This window comes from Lathamus discolor, chromosome 2 (assembly GCF_037157495.1).
Source record: "Lathamus discolor isolate bLatDis1 chromosome 2, bLatDis1.hap1, whole genome shotgun sequence".
Classification (NCBI taxonomy): Eukaryota; Metazoa; Chordata; class Aves; order Psittaciformes; family Psittacidae; genus Lathamus; species Lathamus discolor.
Genome location: NC_088885.1, coordinates 55,246,160 through 55,262,537, shown reverse-complemented (window position 1 = coordinate 55,262,537; position 16,378 = coordinate 55,246,160). Strand labels below are relative to the sequence as shown.

Genomic DNA, 16,378 nt, shown 5'->3' with positions numbered 1-16,378 from the left:
TCACAGCAGGGACACTCCCTGCCACCTCCATTCAGGGCTGCTCGTAAGAAACTGAACCACATTTCCCTTCTATCAGCTAGAGAGGTGGTACAGGGTACATGGCTGCCTGACTAGTTTTTGTTGACCCTGCTTACTTGGGCATGTAACAGAAAGCGCGTTGCAAAGAGAGGGCTTCCTCCTCATTTACTGGGAGGATTAGTAGTGTTATCGCAACTCTTTCAGGCTCCAGCTGACATCCTCCACACATCCAACCATTCAAAAGCAGCCAGTGAATTTGGTTTTCTTTGTGCCTGAGCCACATGAAAACACCCAGCAGCAGATTTTGAGAGGCTGCACAAGATCCCCTGAGCCTAGGTTTTAGCTAACCTAAAATCAGGGCCACCAAAACTCAACAGCTCTTTCAGCAAACTTTGTTATCAACTGGCTTTCCAGAATTAAAGAGCTGCTATGGGGTCAAGCTGCACATGACCCTCACATATAAGAACTTCCAAAAGCAAGCTGTGATTCTAAGTGCTCCTGTTTCGCAACCTTCAGCTACTACATGCACCCTCTCGATATCTGCATAGTTGGTCCTAACATTCAGCTCCTATTTCCATCCTTCACACTGCTCCATCTTCCAATCACTAGCTATGCTTGTTGCTCCCATTACAACTTCCCAAATGGACTGTTTGTTAGATTTAAATGGCAGTGGTGGGGTTTCTATTGTATTCCTTACCATACATCAGCTTTCCTTCCGTAGCCCTCTCCACTGATAACCTCTGGGCTCATCCAGTATGGTGTTCCCATGACAGATTTAATCCCAGTCCCAGACATGCAGATGGTTTGAATACGTTTGCTGGCCCCAAAATCTCCAAGTTTCACATTTCCAGCAGAATCTCTCAAAATATTGGCACCTGAGGTGAAAAGCAAAAACAAAACCACCAAGAGATGAAGCAGCAACCTGAACTGAAATGGCTACAGCAAGGACAGCAACAAGGGCACTGGCAAAGAGCCCATCATGAAGGGCCCCAAAGGGCCTTGGTGGGGCTGGACCTGCCATAATATAAAATCCTTCTCTCCTAAGGCAGCTGCTGTCTGAGAGGTTTGACTCTCACCAGCATCTCCTCACTCACCAGGTTTCCAAAAGGGAGCAGTGAATGGGAGATGACAGATCATCTTCAAGCTGCTGTACATATGACAGATCATATGTTCAAGCTGCTGAAGGTCAGAAGGAAAAGCGCTTTACCAGATTCCATCACTACATTCTGCATAAGAATTTATACTGGGGCAGGGGGAGGTTGGGTTGAACAAATCCTCTCTGTTACCTACTCACCTTTAATGTCCCTGTGGACAATCATATTGCTGTGTAAGTAGAAAACGCCCTGCAGGATCTGCCTGGTGTACTTCCGTGTGACATTCTCGGTCAGAGCACCGTAAGCTTTTAGCTGGTCCTTTATTGAGCCCTGTTACATAGAAACAACACGCACCAAACGTAAGGACCAACAGAACCACTGCACATTTTCAACAACTGTATCTTCCAACTCAAAAAAAACCCCTCTCTGCTGTGGAAACAGCAAGATGAAAATCCACAAAGTGCTCAATGAAACAAAGTCTTGTCCTCAATGTACCAGACTCCACTGGAGAAAAAGTTCTGCTGTCTGGTGTGTATCAGTGCTGCCTTCTGCCAACACTACAGATCTTTTTCCCCCTCTAGTGGCTAGATATCACCAATAGCTCACGGAGAAGGACTGAGCTGATGAGGAGTTACCACTCAAGTGAGAGGATCAACTCCACTAGACAGTCTTCTCTGGAGTCCTGCCCCCCCGAGTTTCTTATAGCAAGGAGTACCCACTGCCATGAAGCAGACATGATCAGCCCCACAGCAGACTCCTTCAACAGTAAGACCCGGGGTAAACAATTTGCAAGGACTTCAATTTCTGACCCAAGCACGCAGGCTTCTACTGAAGTCTGATTTTATTGATCAAAGAGCTAAAAAAGCAGGGGTGCAGATGTCTGCCATCTGCAAGAGGTTCACCCCTTCAATTTAAGCTCTAATTTCTGTCCACTTGGAAATGGATGTCCTTCACTATGCCAGAGCTGGGTTTTAGCAGGGAAGAACCAGAAGCAGATTTGGGGTTTAATCAGAGAGAACACACAGAGCTCTACCTCCAGTATTCAGGTTAGCTGGAAAGCAGGAGGGAAAACTCATCCTGTTTCTGCCTGTCCTGCAGCTTTGGGGTTGATCCGAGACTGCCACAGTCCTTCTGTTCAGGGAACAGTGGGCTGCTCTGCTGCAAGGCAGTCACTTGAACTGTATCAGCTTTTCCATATCCACCCTCCTCTGCTATTGCTCTGTCCAGCTACTGTTTTGGCCTTCCTTTGAGGCTGGTAGTGATCCTGGGGGGGGGGGGGGACCCTCTGCTTTCCCCTTTGCAATGCAGCTGAGTAACCCAAGATGCTCTGAAATTACCCCTCATACAACTTGTATGCAAGGTATGTTCCTGCACCCACAACCAACCAACCATTCTTATCCTATCCTCCCTCACTCTGATGGGGAACATCAAACAAGAAAGGGAAATGGGGTCTTCAAGGCCTGTGGTTAAACAGATCATCGCTTTCCAAGCATAAATTGAAAAGTAGCTTCTGGACAGGGCAGAAGTCGGCTATTTAACAGGCGCAGTCATAAGAATGCCAGGTTAATGGTGCACCCAGCCTCCGCGCTGTGAAGAGTTTTTTCCAAGCTGGCTGTGTTAAACCAGAACTTGGCCAGACCCAGCATTGCAGAGCTGCTGTCCTGCAAGGTTTGGGAACTTGTTCACTTCCACTGGCCTTGGAAACCAAAGCCCAGAGTGCTTTTGTGAAATAAGCTGTTGTTGCAGCATGAAAGTCAATCTGTATTTGGTCAGAGCTCTGGTTTATCATTTAAAAAAACAAACATTCAACTTCCAGCCCTGCTGGACACTGCCCCAGCACCAAGTGTTGGTTTCCTGGCTGCTAACAAACATCAGCATGCTGCAGAAAAAGCAGCAAGGGGATTGCCAAAGCTCCCAGGGTTTACTCCTCTGGGTCCATGCCTAGTAGTAAAGCCTGAAAGTGCTGCTTTCACCTGCCCACAGCATGAAAGTCCACCTGATTACTCACACGCAAGATGCGTTAGGAGAGGTTCTAGCACGTTTATTTAATGACCAAAATGCTTTGCAACCAGATGACTTCATAGTCCCTTCTGACCTTACAAATCTCTGTATAAACAAGGGCTTATTCTCCCACACTCTGGGGAATGAATCCAGCTAGACAGGAGGGACTTAGGAGAACAGAACCTCCGGCAATGTAAATAGCATTCTGTGGGCTTATACCAACCGACGACTTTGTCTAGATGTAATTCACACACTTGCAAACAGAGAAAGAGATGTTCCACTAATCTGCGTACATTCTCCAGCCCCAGCTTAGACTATCTCAAAGCTTTCCGATGTTCTCTTTCCCTAGGGCTATTTCATCCTATATCAGCGAAGTTACAAACTGAAGCCGCTCGTGCACGAGAGGATAATGCTACCAACAAAGTTCTGTCCTGAACAGGAGAAGACTTACAAGTGAGCAACAGTGGTTTTCATATACACATGCCTAGATCCATAAATAATTGGTGACAGCTGTGGGTGGACAGTTGTACTATTAGCTTTTCCTACAGAGATTTGCAATAAATATTTAAGGATGGGCTCAGGCCACAATGTTTGGAGCCAGATCTAGATCATGTTCCACATTCACCAAGTTCAGATTCCAGACTGTAAACACACCCTGCTCCAGGATTCAAACCTAAAACCTGCCTTCAAAGCTTTTGATTTCAACCAGTGCATGTTAAGGGGCTTCACTCATGACATGTGGCTTACAACCTAAGCTTTCTCAAGCCTCAGGGGTGCATCCGCTGCTTTGGTTTGGCTTTTCAGATATAAAGCAGATCAATGAACTCCAGCTCCAAAGTTCACGAAGTTCCAGGGCAGTCTAAACCTGTTCTCTGTCACTTAGGACAACCTTCATCAGGAACTGCACTTACCCCTGGCATGTATTCAACAAATATAGAGAGTTTCTTCTCCTCAGGATCCCGCAAGCACCCATAGTACTGCACTATCCTGTCATGGCGGAGAGTCTTCAACAGCTGAATCTCACATTCTAAGGCATTAACTTCCTGCAACAAAACAGACATGCTTTGTGATGAAAGGGAATGGTTACTTTGGGAATATTATCCAAACACTGCTTAGTGCTGAGCACTCTGTTCCTAACACCTGTGAAGCTGCCCACAAGGACATCAGCCACGTAAGGGTCAAATGAGAAGCACTGCCCTAAGGAAAAGGTAAGGAAAAAAGATAGGATACACAAGGGCTTGGCTTTGAGATAGTTTTACTTATTACTACTTGTGCTCAAGGAGTTTTTCTGGAAAGGTGTGAATGCAGATACTAGCAAAGCCAATACAGTACCCACACAGAGAAGGTGGCGAAGGAAGCAAGGCAGCCAAAACTGAGGAAAGAGCAGACAGACCTGTGAGAGATGACACCTGAGACAGAGCAGGAGAAACCTGGTGAAAGAAACTAAGACGTAAAGAAGTCACCAGGGCATGCTGACTGGTGCCACAAACCATTGCGGATCACTCTGGAGAGGGCAAACACCACACACTGTCTCCGTATACTGCCTTCCATCAGGAACATGGACCTCTTTGACACCTCTTCATTCAGCCTCCAGCCCACTATTCCCCAACATGTTGCAGAACACAGTCCTGCCCTTGTACTCACTTTACTTGTCTCTTGACTGTCAGGGTCAAAAGGCACCTGCTTCACTGACAGCTCCCGGCCAGTGTCAGCATCGTAGCAGAGATAAACTTCCCCAAAAGCCCCTCTTCCAAGCAGCTTCCCCAGCCTCCAGTTCACAGGTGCCTGCAGGGCTACATGAGAGATGACAGAGTTGAGAGAAGAGCACATAAGGGAGACCTCGTCATCAGGGTCCATCTGAACCTGTACAGAGCAGATCAGGCTTGCGAAGAGGCAGCAAGCCCCTTCCCTCCCAGGGACACCATGACAAACTAGTTTTAACTGCATTAGTGCTACTGGTGTGTGTGAGGGGGATGTCTCCCAGTCTGCATTAGCATAAAGCAGAAACAAGTCCCAGAAAAGTCACATTTCTTTCAGTCTTTCCTTCAAAAACTGCTGTCTTAGCCAATGTTGGACTTTCTTTCCTCTGCTATTGGAACAGTTAGCAGGATACAGCATAGCTGAGCAGCAACACAGGCAGGGACCAGTAAAGAGTTTAATCTCACTGGTCATTCCTAGGTTATCCACCACTGAACATATCCAGAATGCACCAATTCCTATAGCATGGACAGCCTTGCAATTCCAGAGCAGCCTGCACATGATCTTTGGGCGCTGGGGCGACAGTAATGTAAGTCAAAGAACGGAGTCTCTAGGATGTGCGAGCAAATGCACCCAAGTCTCCTGGAAGTTTCTGCTGCATGAGCACACAGTCCAACAGACAAGCAATTTTCTGCAACTCAGCAAGTGATGAACACCAGCTGACCCCACACGTGCTCTCAGCTCAAGGCCAAGTTGAGATACAGTGTACTGTATTAAACCTTCCTCATTGAGACACAAGCTAGCACACTGTGCCTTGTACTAGGAGTGGAATCAGAGTGCATTCACACACACGTGGTTAGCTCAGCTGATGCCCAGTAACTCAGCAGGTGACACTAACTTGATTTTGTATGAGACCCACGTGTACTGAGACACCCATGGCTTTGATTCACTTACAGTTCCTAGCTTTCGTAGGGGAGGTGCTGAAGACTTGCAGACCTTTTTCACAATTGCTCCTCCATTTGGGCCTGTACTCATCGTACTGCAAGGTGCTGAGCTTGCTGTCCCCATTAAAGCTCTTGGTTCGGCTAGAAGGGACAAGCTGAAACAGGTTCTCCTGTGGGAAGTAACTCCTAGGAAAAGTCCGCCGGCCTGTAGGAGGAAATGGGGAGAGTCATGGCAAGAATGCACACACCAGTTAGCATTTACCTATCACCACCTTCTCACATCACTGCCCAGATCCAGTGATGCACCTCTTCAAATTAAACAAAACAAGCTTGATGAAACTGAAGCAAAGCCCTGTGAACATTTTAAATTTGATTTAAGAGTTGTTAACAGCAGGCATTACATCTAATGCAGATGTTTCAAGAGGGGTTTGAAACAGTTTAATTACATTAGGGGTTTTTATTGGTTGTTAATCACAATTCAACTCTGAACAGGCACGGATTTACACTGCAAATTATCCCTGCCATCCCCTAAGTCCACAATAGAAATGACCACACAAGAGTGCCAGATCTCATGATAACTGCTTTCACAAGGGTGGTGTCAGTGAGAGATGGAGCTCATTCTGGTAGGCTCAATATGCTGTCTGAATGTCTTCAGGTTGGGTGGTGGTTTTTTCCAAAGGGAATTTGGTTCTTACTCATTTCTGCCTCCCACCACTTTCAGTCTCATATAGTGAATGAAGGAGCAGCAAGGTGACAGAGTGGTTCCCAAAGCTCAGAGCTCACCAGCTTAAAACAGAGATGTGAACAGATGTTGCTGCTCTGAAATTGCTATGGGATTTCCTGCAGCTCTGTGAGAAATCTGCAGTAAAGCTCACAAGCCAACATCCTCACTACCCAGCAATTCAGGGGAACAGAAAGGCTGATATTGCCAGGGATGAGAAAAGCCAATCATCCATGTGGCTAAGGAGGAGCTGAACAACGACTTTCATGCATGCTTTAGATGCTCAGCACTTCCCAAGAGCAGACCCACAAGGTCACACAGAAGATGCTCTGCAGAATGCACAAGCGAGTCCCAGATTACTTGGTGGTTCTCCCTCTATTAGAAACAGCTCCTTCCCAAGTCTCTCCAGCCCTAGGCTTTGTTACAAGCATTGGATCCTGGACTGAGCACCTCCCTCCCCAGCCCTACATCATTGTCTTACCATCGCTGTAGTCCTTGCGACTTTGGGAGAGGTGGTATTGCCTCGGGAAGGTCCCACCTTTCCCAAACCTCTCGCAGAACGGGATATCAAAATCTGACAGGAGGGAAGAAGACACATGTTTCTGAGTTCAGGTCAGAATCAAATGGCCAGAACACTTCTTACGGGAAGGTAAGAATGAGGTGACAAGCTGTTTATTCACATGACCACACATTCCCCAAGGATCCCTCTGAAATCTGTCCACAGTCACACACTCCTTAGTGGAAAATATGGGTGAGACACAGTGGTCTTGGTCCCCCCTACAGCAAAGAGGTTTAACTGCTCACTTTATGGACCCTGGCCCGCACTGTTCAAATACAAGGCAGGGAATTAACATAGACCAAGCCTGGTTTACAAGACTTCTTCTTTGCACAAGGAAAATGCAAAAATCAGTGTGGAGACAGAACTGCCAGGCAGAGTCAGGTCCAGATCCATTTACTCCAAAACCTTTGCTTTTATATCAGCTTTTTCCAGGGAAATGCAATAATACAGCACTCGGTTAATGCTGAATAATCTCTGCCCTCTTTCTTCTCAGATGCAGCTCCTGACCTCTAAAAGCCAGAGACCAATTTACACCTCCTGAGCTCCAAACCTTTATATTTACTTTGCTTAAATGCTAAAAAGACAGAAGTGATTGAAGACCATCAGAGTTTATAGTAGATACAAGATTAGGAGAGACATGGATGGACATGCAAGATACAGACATATTTTTTGAACTGAAAAAAAAAACAACCCAGCACGGGAAGCCATTGCTGGTAGCACTGAATAACTTGAGTTTAAAATATCTGCCACTGCTCCTCCATCTTTCACCTGCTGCTTTTCCTCCATCCAACTCTAATGACACAGTCTGTTCTGATTGTTTGTTTGTCTTAGCCTGGGGCCAGCAGCCACTCCTTGGAGACTGCTCCTGGCCTCTGCTGCACTTCAACATGATTTCCCCATTACAGCAGCGCTCAACAAGAGTGCATAACGGCTGAGATATGGTCAGCAAGAAAAGCAACAAGGACAGGGCAAGAGGTTCTGAGCGAGCCATATGTGAGCAACGATGGAGTGGTGTCTCATAGCAAAATGCCTCCCCTACCACTGGGGATGTATTAAAACCTAAAGCATCGTGCACTGACAGCAGCTTCATCTCTACAGTTCAATCTAGAAATCCTGCCTTAGGCCAGGAATGAGTTATCATGCCACAGGCTGACTGCCATCTTCTCATTTTTAATAGTGAAAGTCATTGCAATACTCCAGAGTTTCCATGACTTAACCAGCTGGATGTTTATAAGCGATTAAGCAGTAACCTTGCAACTTACCAATACGCTTTTCTCCAACAGCATTTGCATGATTACAATTATTAATGTAAGTGGAAAAGTATAACTCCCTAGAGAGCACGGGACTCAGGTTTTGCTATGTAGGAAGTCAGGACCCTGCAAATGCAACTCACGTGTACTAATAACAGAGACAAAAGGTGATCCTACAAGGCTGTTTTCAGCTGTCAGCACCTTGCAGCTGTCTCCAAACACAAGAGCAAGGCCCCTTCAGCAACTTCTTCCAACACAGATCTCTGATGTTTCAACTTGCTTGCATCTGTTTACCTCAGGGCCCTTGCTATCCAGTTTGCACTGTTGTTGCTGGAAACCAATTCCTGAACCAGGCTCAAAGGTTCTTCAGTGCTACCACTACCACTGCTGCACAGCTGAGAAGGGTTAAGGGTTAATGATGGTTGAAGAGGAACCCTGCCTGTGTTTGATGCTCTGAGTCTTTTGATTTTAGAGGACATTCATGTTTGATCATTGCAGAGGTCATTTTTGAAATGTAACCTAAGCTATGGAGCTAGTTTGCTTGATTTTTTTTTTAATTACTTTTCATGCCATCTCTTTAATGGCCTTTATCCAGGCTCTCTTCCACTTTTTATACTTTCAGCTTTTTATACTTTTAAGCAAATACAAGCCTTCCAGAGTGCTTACCCATGCAATCAAGACTGTCTTTGGGATGGGTCTTCCTTCCAGGAACAGGGGTTTGGGTGAAGGGAGGGCTGCAAAGGGGTAAGAAAAACGAAGGATACACTTAATTATATCAGAAAGACTGCTTTTTATATCAGAAAGGCACTTCATTATATCAGAAGAATGAATTAGGAAGTGGTTACACACAGAAAGGACAGACTATACCACAAGATGGACTGATCACTGATCAGCGGAGTCTACCCAACTGAGCTCTCATCCTCAAGCTGCACAAGAATAAAGACTGGTTTTTTTTCTGGATCACAGCTTGTTCCTGTGGCAAACAAAATGGATGCTGAAAAAAACCAGTCACCAGGCTGAAAGCAAGCAGCCAAAAACTGTAACACCTATGCATAAGGTAGTACAGAAGGAAGGCTGCAGATTTCTCTTCCCTCAACATCAAGTATTCAACTGTACAACCCTGCTTTCTTTCAACATTGCTTAGTTGCTTTAGATGCACACATTGGAGTCCTTCAATCACCCATAATTTACGCAGGTTTCCCCTTCTTTGCAATATCATCACCCACCTTCCTCATGCAGAAGGGTCCATACCACCACTGGGCACACTTTCAGGAAGGAGAGTGCAGGATTGGTGCTTTGATGTTCAAAGTCTTTAAACTACATTGAGAGGATGCCAAAGCACTGCAAGGATCTCAGCAATCCTGATTTCACCCCACAGCCTCTCTAAGGAACAACAGAGTAATCTGGGTAGCTTGCTTTTCCACTATCCCTTTTAATAAAATGGGCATAGCAGCACAAATCTGCTTTGTAAAGCGCTCTGACATGTACTCATGTCAAAGCTGATCACGGCAGGCTTGCTGTGGAAAAGAAGGATTTGCCATGTTATTTATTAGCATCAGACAGGTCACCATGCCCAGTGACTAACTCTGCTCTCTTGACAAGGCTAATTCCATCTCAAGCAATTGGCTGCAAAGGCTCAGTTATATCTTTGCAGGAATAGCCACACTTACTCCTCTTTCTGCCTTTGAATGATATAGCCCTCCTCATGCATTTTCCAACTCCTACACCCTATGACTGAACACAGTTTCCTGCTTATTTATATGTGAAATCAAGCCATACTACCCTCCTGAAAACATCGAACACTCTGCTCTCGCTTTACAATAAAGTGTTACAACCAGGCCGAGCTCTGTTGCGGATTCTTCCTAGTAAAGTCTGTGTAAAAGCAAAGCTGGGGCTTAGAAGTTGGGAGCACAAGGAATCCAGCTTCAATACAGCTGTAACAATGAGCAAATACTTCACAGGAAATTATTAAAAGCCACAAAAAGGAAATGGACCTTGATGCTGAGACAGATCCAAAACACTCAGACCTGCAAACCCAAAGCAGTATACACAATCAAATCAATGCAGTGCAGACCTGCTGGAACACAGCCTTGATGCTGTATAGCAAAAGCAAAGGCGGGGGGAGGGAGGGATCTTTGATGCAGATGGAAAAAAAAATATATATTACTTCCCAAAGGGACACTGTGTCTTATACACAGCCTACCATGCACAGCAGCAACCATACAGTTGCTTTGCACGTGTGAGCTCGGACCAACCAGCCTCACCAACTATTGAACTGCAGTCTGTGCTAGTACAATGTGTCCTAGTTGCTTCCTGCTGAGAAGCTAAACTTAGTTGTTGCTTGTCTGGTGTCCTCAGCACCTTGACTGACACATCTGTGGCTGCTGGCAGAGCACAGGGCCTGCCAAACTTAAAATTGGTCAATGGAAAACACACAGCATGCCCAAGGAGGAGGAGGGATGGAGAAGCTAATACATGGAGTATTGACCTGGTGACTGCAGAAAGACAGAAGGGTAGGAGAGGGATCTGACTGAAGCAGAAAACCTGGGCACACAAAGCCAAGCTGTCCGCAGATCCCCAGGTACTTTGTCCAGCTACTACAATTCAAATCACACCATCACAGAGATGTCCATGCTGGGATCTGGTTTTCAGCATTCAAGATAGCTTTGTTTTGCTCAAGTGCATCCTCATCCCAAGAAGAACCTCATGGGATGCCACTGACCCTGCTCCACTCCTGCTGTAACTCAGAGGCTGCATTTAAGCTTGTGAAGATGGTGACACGCAGGACTCACCTGTCCACAGACCTGTCCAGCGATTGGCAGCTCCCAGACAGTGAATCATCGGGGCTGATAAAAGCTTCAAGCATCTAATAGTGAAAGAAAATGGGAAACAATAAAGCCATGCACTGTAGCTCTTCAAATTCCAGTATTAGCAGACCTCTGCAAGGTCAACAAGCTCCAGTGAAGCTGGCTGATTTACATCAGCTAATACCAAACCCAGCAGAGATTTGATTCAATCTAACAAAAGTTTTCTTCCCAGGGAAAATCTATTTACGATGCCCTCTCTGGATTATTGTTCCTTACAACTGCTTTTTGCTAGCAGGGAAACTGAGGCAAAGATAATTAACACCCTGATGAGCAATGCATGCTGGTAAGTGAATGAGATAGAAAGTGCTCAAAGTATTTGTGGGAAAAATAGTAATATATGTATGTCAGGACACAAATGATGTGCCCAAGGCCAAACAGACATTGTGCACCATAGCCAGGATTGCTGCCCTGGCACACAAGACCAGCCTCCCTCCCTGGTGATAAGCAAAGCATCATCAGGGCTTTTGGCTGGAAGAACTGGCTTGGCTCTCACTAGCTCAGTGAGTCAAAAGCTGCATTTGTGTTGCTTCCTGGATGAGACATTGTACTAGACGGGGTTATTTATAGCTGGTTAGTAACAATAGAGGTTTTGTATTGAGTGGTAAACCTAGGGGCTATGAGCACTTCCACGCACAGCAGAGCTTGCTCAGGCCCATGCTGTGCCACAGTCTGTACAGTGCTTCCTCCTGGCTGCAGACCCACAGCAAACACTCGCTAACCCTTACTCCACAGCCAGCCCCAAGCCCAGCTCAATCCAGGGAAAGCTGAGCAACGAGGGTTAAACACCACGTGGAGTCACCCTTCGCTGGCTCCTTGACCTGTATCACTCCTCCTTCTCTTTGTACAGCAACAGCCTCCCTCTCCATGTGCTGTTCCTGTGTTAGACCTCCTCAACAGGTTGCCATAACAGCTCACATTGTTGTGGCAGGCCAGTCCCAACTGGAAAGTGTGATTTTTGCTCCACTTTCCAGTTTTTACCCCAAAGCCTCACCCTTCAAAATGCACTAGCCAGAGAGGAACAAAATCTCTGCAAGAACCCAGTCTCCACCGCTGCCAGCCATGCCAGGTCTCTCCTAGCAGTTAAAATAATGCTGAAGCACTCATTTCTCAAAAGCATAAAACTGGGAATTCAGGCAGTCTCCACACTCAGGCTCAGTTCATGTGCCAAGCTGGTCTCAAGGCAAAGACCGCAATTACATCACAGGCTTGCACAGGGGCATCCCCCAAAAGGCTGCAAGCACCAGCCTGTAAGTGATTTTCTACGAGGCACATCTGGAAGCTGCAGCACAAGCACACTCTGAGAGCAGAGCCCATATGGGGAAAAGCATGGCTGTTCGATGAGAAGAGGAGGAAGGAACCACCAAGAAATCCCCCAAAAAACAATCCCCAAATCCCCTTCTCCCTGAACTTAATTCAGCAGAGAAGGGCAGCAGGCCACCCACAGCGTGATGCTAGAGAAAGGCAAGTAGAGCACTTGGGAACCTTCACCAGGAGCAGGCTGAGAGCTCAGATAGTGCTAACAAGGCTGCATTAATAGCCAGTGGAGCTGCGCTGTTTTACTCCCCGGGGGGTTCATGGGGACTCTCCCCCTGCATGCAGTTTGTCTTAATCCTACCAAACGTGTTTGGAAGGCATGCAAAAACAATAGAAAGCCAACTTTTGGCTGCAAGGAGCACAAGATACATCTGCACTCTGATGCTGCCAAGACTTAACCGGAGTGACTTATTTTATTAATGGCTGTATAATAAACTGTTGAAAACACAACTTTGCCATGGAAACACTGGCACAGCCTTCACACAAAAGCAGAGCTAGTGGGTGCTATTTGGGTGTAGGGAATGCATTTCTCCCAAGGCAAGATCCTTGGGGGTAGTCACAGCAGCCTGCTGAAGTGTGTTCAGCAGATGTCCCTCCTTGTCACTCCTGCAAATTGTGGATCCTGGTCCTGCCTTTCCAAGAGCTTTGCAAGAATGAACTGTGTGCACAGCGAGCCTAGCTGACTTCACAGGACCTATACTAAGCTCTTCAGACCTATAACTTGAGCAGAGAGATGTAAATTGAGAGGGAGGCACAAGCTGTTCCCCCTCTGGTCCATCAACACTGCAGATTCCTCCATCATGGGTACCAAATTGACTGGAGGAAGAGGTACTGCTCATCACTGTGCTGGAGAACTAGTTGCTGTTTTATTACTGAGGGATTAGAATATACAAACTCCTTATTAAGAGAGAGTTAAAAAAACATATATGGGGGAGGGACAAACAAAACCACAGAGGCTGTAGGCAGAGCCAAGACTGTAACTGGAGCTCAGGCAGAAACAGCACATAGGGAAGCAGCAAGAGCTGCTCACATCCCCAGGCTGTTGCAATCACAGGCAATCCGTTGCTTGGCACACTCCTTTGTGGTCCCCATAATCCAGGAACGCTGTGGCCACAGGGACCTGGCAGCTGCTGTGCATTTATGTCCCACATCTATGCTTCTCCAGAGCTACCTGAAGTGCCTGAGCACATTGTCCTGACCACTGCAGCTGGCTTTTAGGGTTCCTGGAAATTGGGCTTGCTGTTTATTGAGCATATCAAGCCTGAGGGCACCCATTCCTGGAAAAAGCTGGCCTGAGCCCCACAAACTGGGTCTTTAATGATGGGAATGGCATTCACAGTGCAGCCTCCCTTGTGTCTGCTGCTGTCCTGGTTTAACCCACACCCCCCAGCCCCACTTACATTCTGATCCATGGTCTCAGGGATGAACTCGCCCTCACTGTTGATGCTGGTATAGGATCCCTGGCGAGCGATTTGCTGCTGCTCTTCAGGAACGCTCCCTGGGGGCGGAGAGCTCCGGCCAGTGTGCAGAGAGCCTAGAAACAGGAAAGGCAGGGGTCAAGGAGAGGACTTGCCACATCCAAGTCCTTCCAGAGACCCTGTTCCAGTGATCACAGACCTCCTGGAGATGCTGCTGGGTTTGAATTTGTGTCCAAGGGAACAGAGGAGCTAGAAGCACAATACTGTTTATGTACATCTACAAAGCTTTTGCCACAGGGATACTCTGTTACTGTGGGGCTGCACAATATCTAGCAAACTTGACCTTCAACACACCCTGGATTCTAAGAGCTCTGCACTGTATCCCGGTGCTCTATCAATGCTAGAAAGAAAAGGACTCCAGAGTTCTGTTTTGCTACAATCAGTCAATATAAAAGCAGAACATAAACTCCAAACTGACCTCTCCTCTTTGACCTCCAGGCATTTCCTTCCCCCAAATCACATCACTGCCTTCTTGTTCAGCAATTTGGGAAACAGCTAGGGTGACCTTAGTGCAACACCATTTAAACACTTCTTATATGGAAATGAGAAGAGAAGGCTGCATGGAGACCTCATAGCAGCCTTCCAGTACCTGAAGGGGGCCTATGGATGCTGAGGAGGGACTCTTTGTCAGGGACTGTAGTGACAGGACAAGGGGTAACGGGTTAAAACTTAAACAGGGGAAGTTTAGACTGGATATAAGGAGGAAATTCTTTCCTGTTAGGGTGGTGAGGCACTGGAATGGGCTGCCCAGGGAGGTTGTGAGTGCTCCATCCCTGGCAGTGCTCAAGGCCAGGTTGGATGAAGCCTTGGGTGGGATGGTTTAGTGTGAGGTGTCCCTGCCCATGGCAGGGGGGTTGGAACTAGATGATCTTAAGGTCCTTTCCAACCCTAACTATTCTATGATTCTATGATTTGTACTTAAGCACCCCTCTTCTTATTCCCTCAAATCCTCCCTAACTGATTTCTTGTGCCTATTCAGGCTTTAGGAAGCGCTGCCCTCACACAGGCTTGGTTCCACTTATCTTTCTGCAGTCCCACCCCTCCATCCCTGGGCTGTCACTGCTTCATGGCAAGAAATTGCTGACGGAGGCCCATGCTCATCTGTGCTGGAACTTTAACTGGCTGCATTGTGCAATGTGAGCCTTCACACAACACAACAACTTGTTTTTAAGAAGACTTCTGAAGAGCACACATCCTTGAAGAGTTAGAAAGCACATGGAGATGGGTTTCTTTACACTTTGATTCCATTTTTATGGTACTCTTGCCAATTCTTGGGTTCATTGCTACCATTTGGTAGCAACACGCTCAGGCTAAGCACAATATTGCAAGAGAAAGGTACCAGGAAGGGGCCTATTCTATCGTGAAAAGTCAATGCTCATCAATCAACACAATGTTTCTGCCTCTTCTGCTGCTATTCTACATCACAGTTACTGTGCCAGATCAATCTCTGGCATAAGTCCATCAGTGTGATCAACATTAGAAATCCAAGTTCCCACCTTTCACTTAAGCTGATATGCCTCAGAAGATTCTAATGTGAAGAGTGCCACACCAGCATTAAAGATCACTAAATCAGGTTTGCTGGATTTACACCAAATACATTGATATCTCTGTCCCATAGTATGCCTTCCTCCAGAGTCCGTGCTCAGATTGTAAAAATAAAAGTCATACGGTACTGAGTTACTTCTTTTCTTCTTCCTATTTTCTCCTTCACAGATTTCCTGCAGGATAAGAACACAGCAAAAAACGTCCAACTGAAGTAATGCCAAGATCAAGGGGGAGAATCTCTCAAGTGCTGCGGCACTCATAATGAACTGGCTTTCCACCAGCCCTGAAAACAAAACCAGTTGGGAAGTACGGCATCCTTTCTTTGAAGATAAATAAACAAACGTTTAACCATTTAACAGTTTGGGCACCCTGGACATACCACTGCATTATTATCACCTCATTTGCTTAGCAGATGTCAATCCAGAATGCAGCTTAAAGACATTTGGGTGGCTCTTGCTCCAAAAAGCTGCTAGAGGATTTGGTGTGGTAAAACTGCTGTATCTTAGCCCTGTTGAGCATTTCTGTTACTGCTAGGATGAGGTGCGGGTCTGCTCAGCACTGCTGAGGTCTCTCACTGCAACAACCCACCCATTGCCCAGGAAGTCTCTGACCCAGATTTTACAAAGGGCTGTACATGCCCTGTTTGATTTTGAACCCAGGGAGTTAAATGCGCTTTATCGCAAGTGTGGAGACTTTGCATGATCTCACAGTAAGCCTTTGCCTGTAACAACTACTCCCAGCCATCAGGTCAGTTGTGTTTGACCTTCCAGAGCCACATTTCCTGCCAAAAACTGTAAGAGTGGATAAGACACTAGCCATTTCCCAGCAGGCAAGGAAGTTAAGCAAAATGCTTAGTCTTTTGCATGCTTTGAAACTGCTGGATTGAACC

The 16,378-nt window shown here is 46.4% G+C and overlaps 1 protein-coding gene across 3 annotated transcripts in view; it reads right to left on the bottom strand.

Annotated features, from left to right (window-relative positions):
- LOC136008094 (mitogen-activated protein kinase kinase kinase 3-like) overlaps positions 1-16,378 on the bottom strand; it is a 78,871-nt gene that overhangs the window by 3,086 nt on the left and 59,407 nt on the right. For all 3 annotated transcript variants that reach the window (XM_065666884.1, XM_065666885.1, XM_065666886.1), the window contains 9 exons: positions 13,867-14,000; positions 11,078-11,151; positions 8,952-9,019; positions 6,958-7,050; positions 5,766-5,960; positions 4,758-4,906; positions 4,025-4,156; positions 1,313-1,442; positions 716-893 (listed from right to left, as the gene is read on the bottom strand). In XM_065666884.1, the coding sequence (XP_065522956.1) occupies positions 716-893; positions 1,313-1,442; positions 4,025-4,156; positions 4,758-4,906; positions 5,766-5,960; positions 6,958-7,050; positions 8,952-9,019; positions 11,078-11,151; positions 13,867-14,000 (1,153 nt within the window). The remainder of the gene's footprint in view (positions 1-715; positions 894-1,312; positions 1,443-4,024; positions 4,157-4,757; positions 4,907-5,765; positions 5,961-6,957; positions 7,051-8,951; positions 9,020-11,077; positions 11,152-13,866; positions 14,001-16,378) is intronic.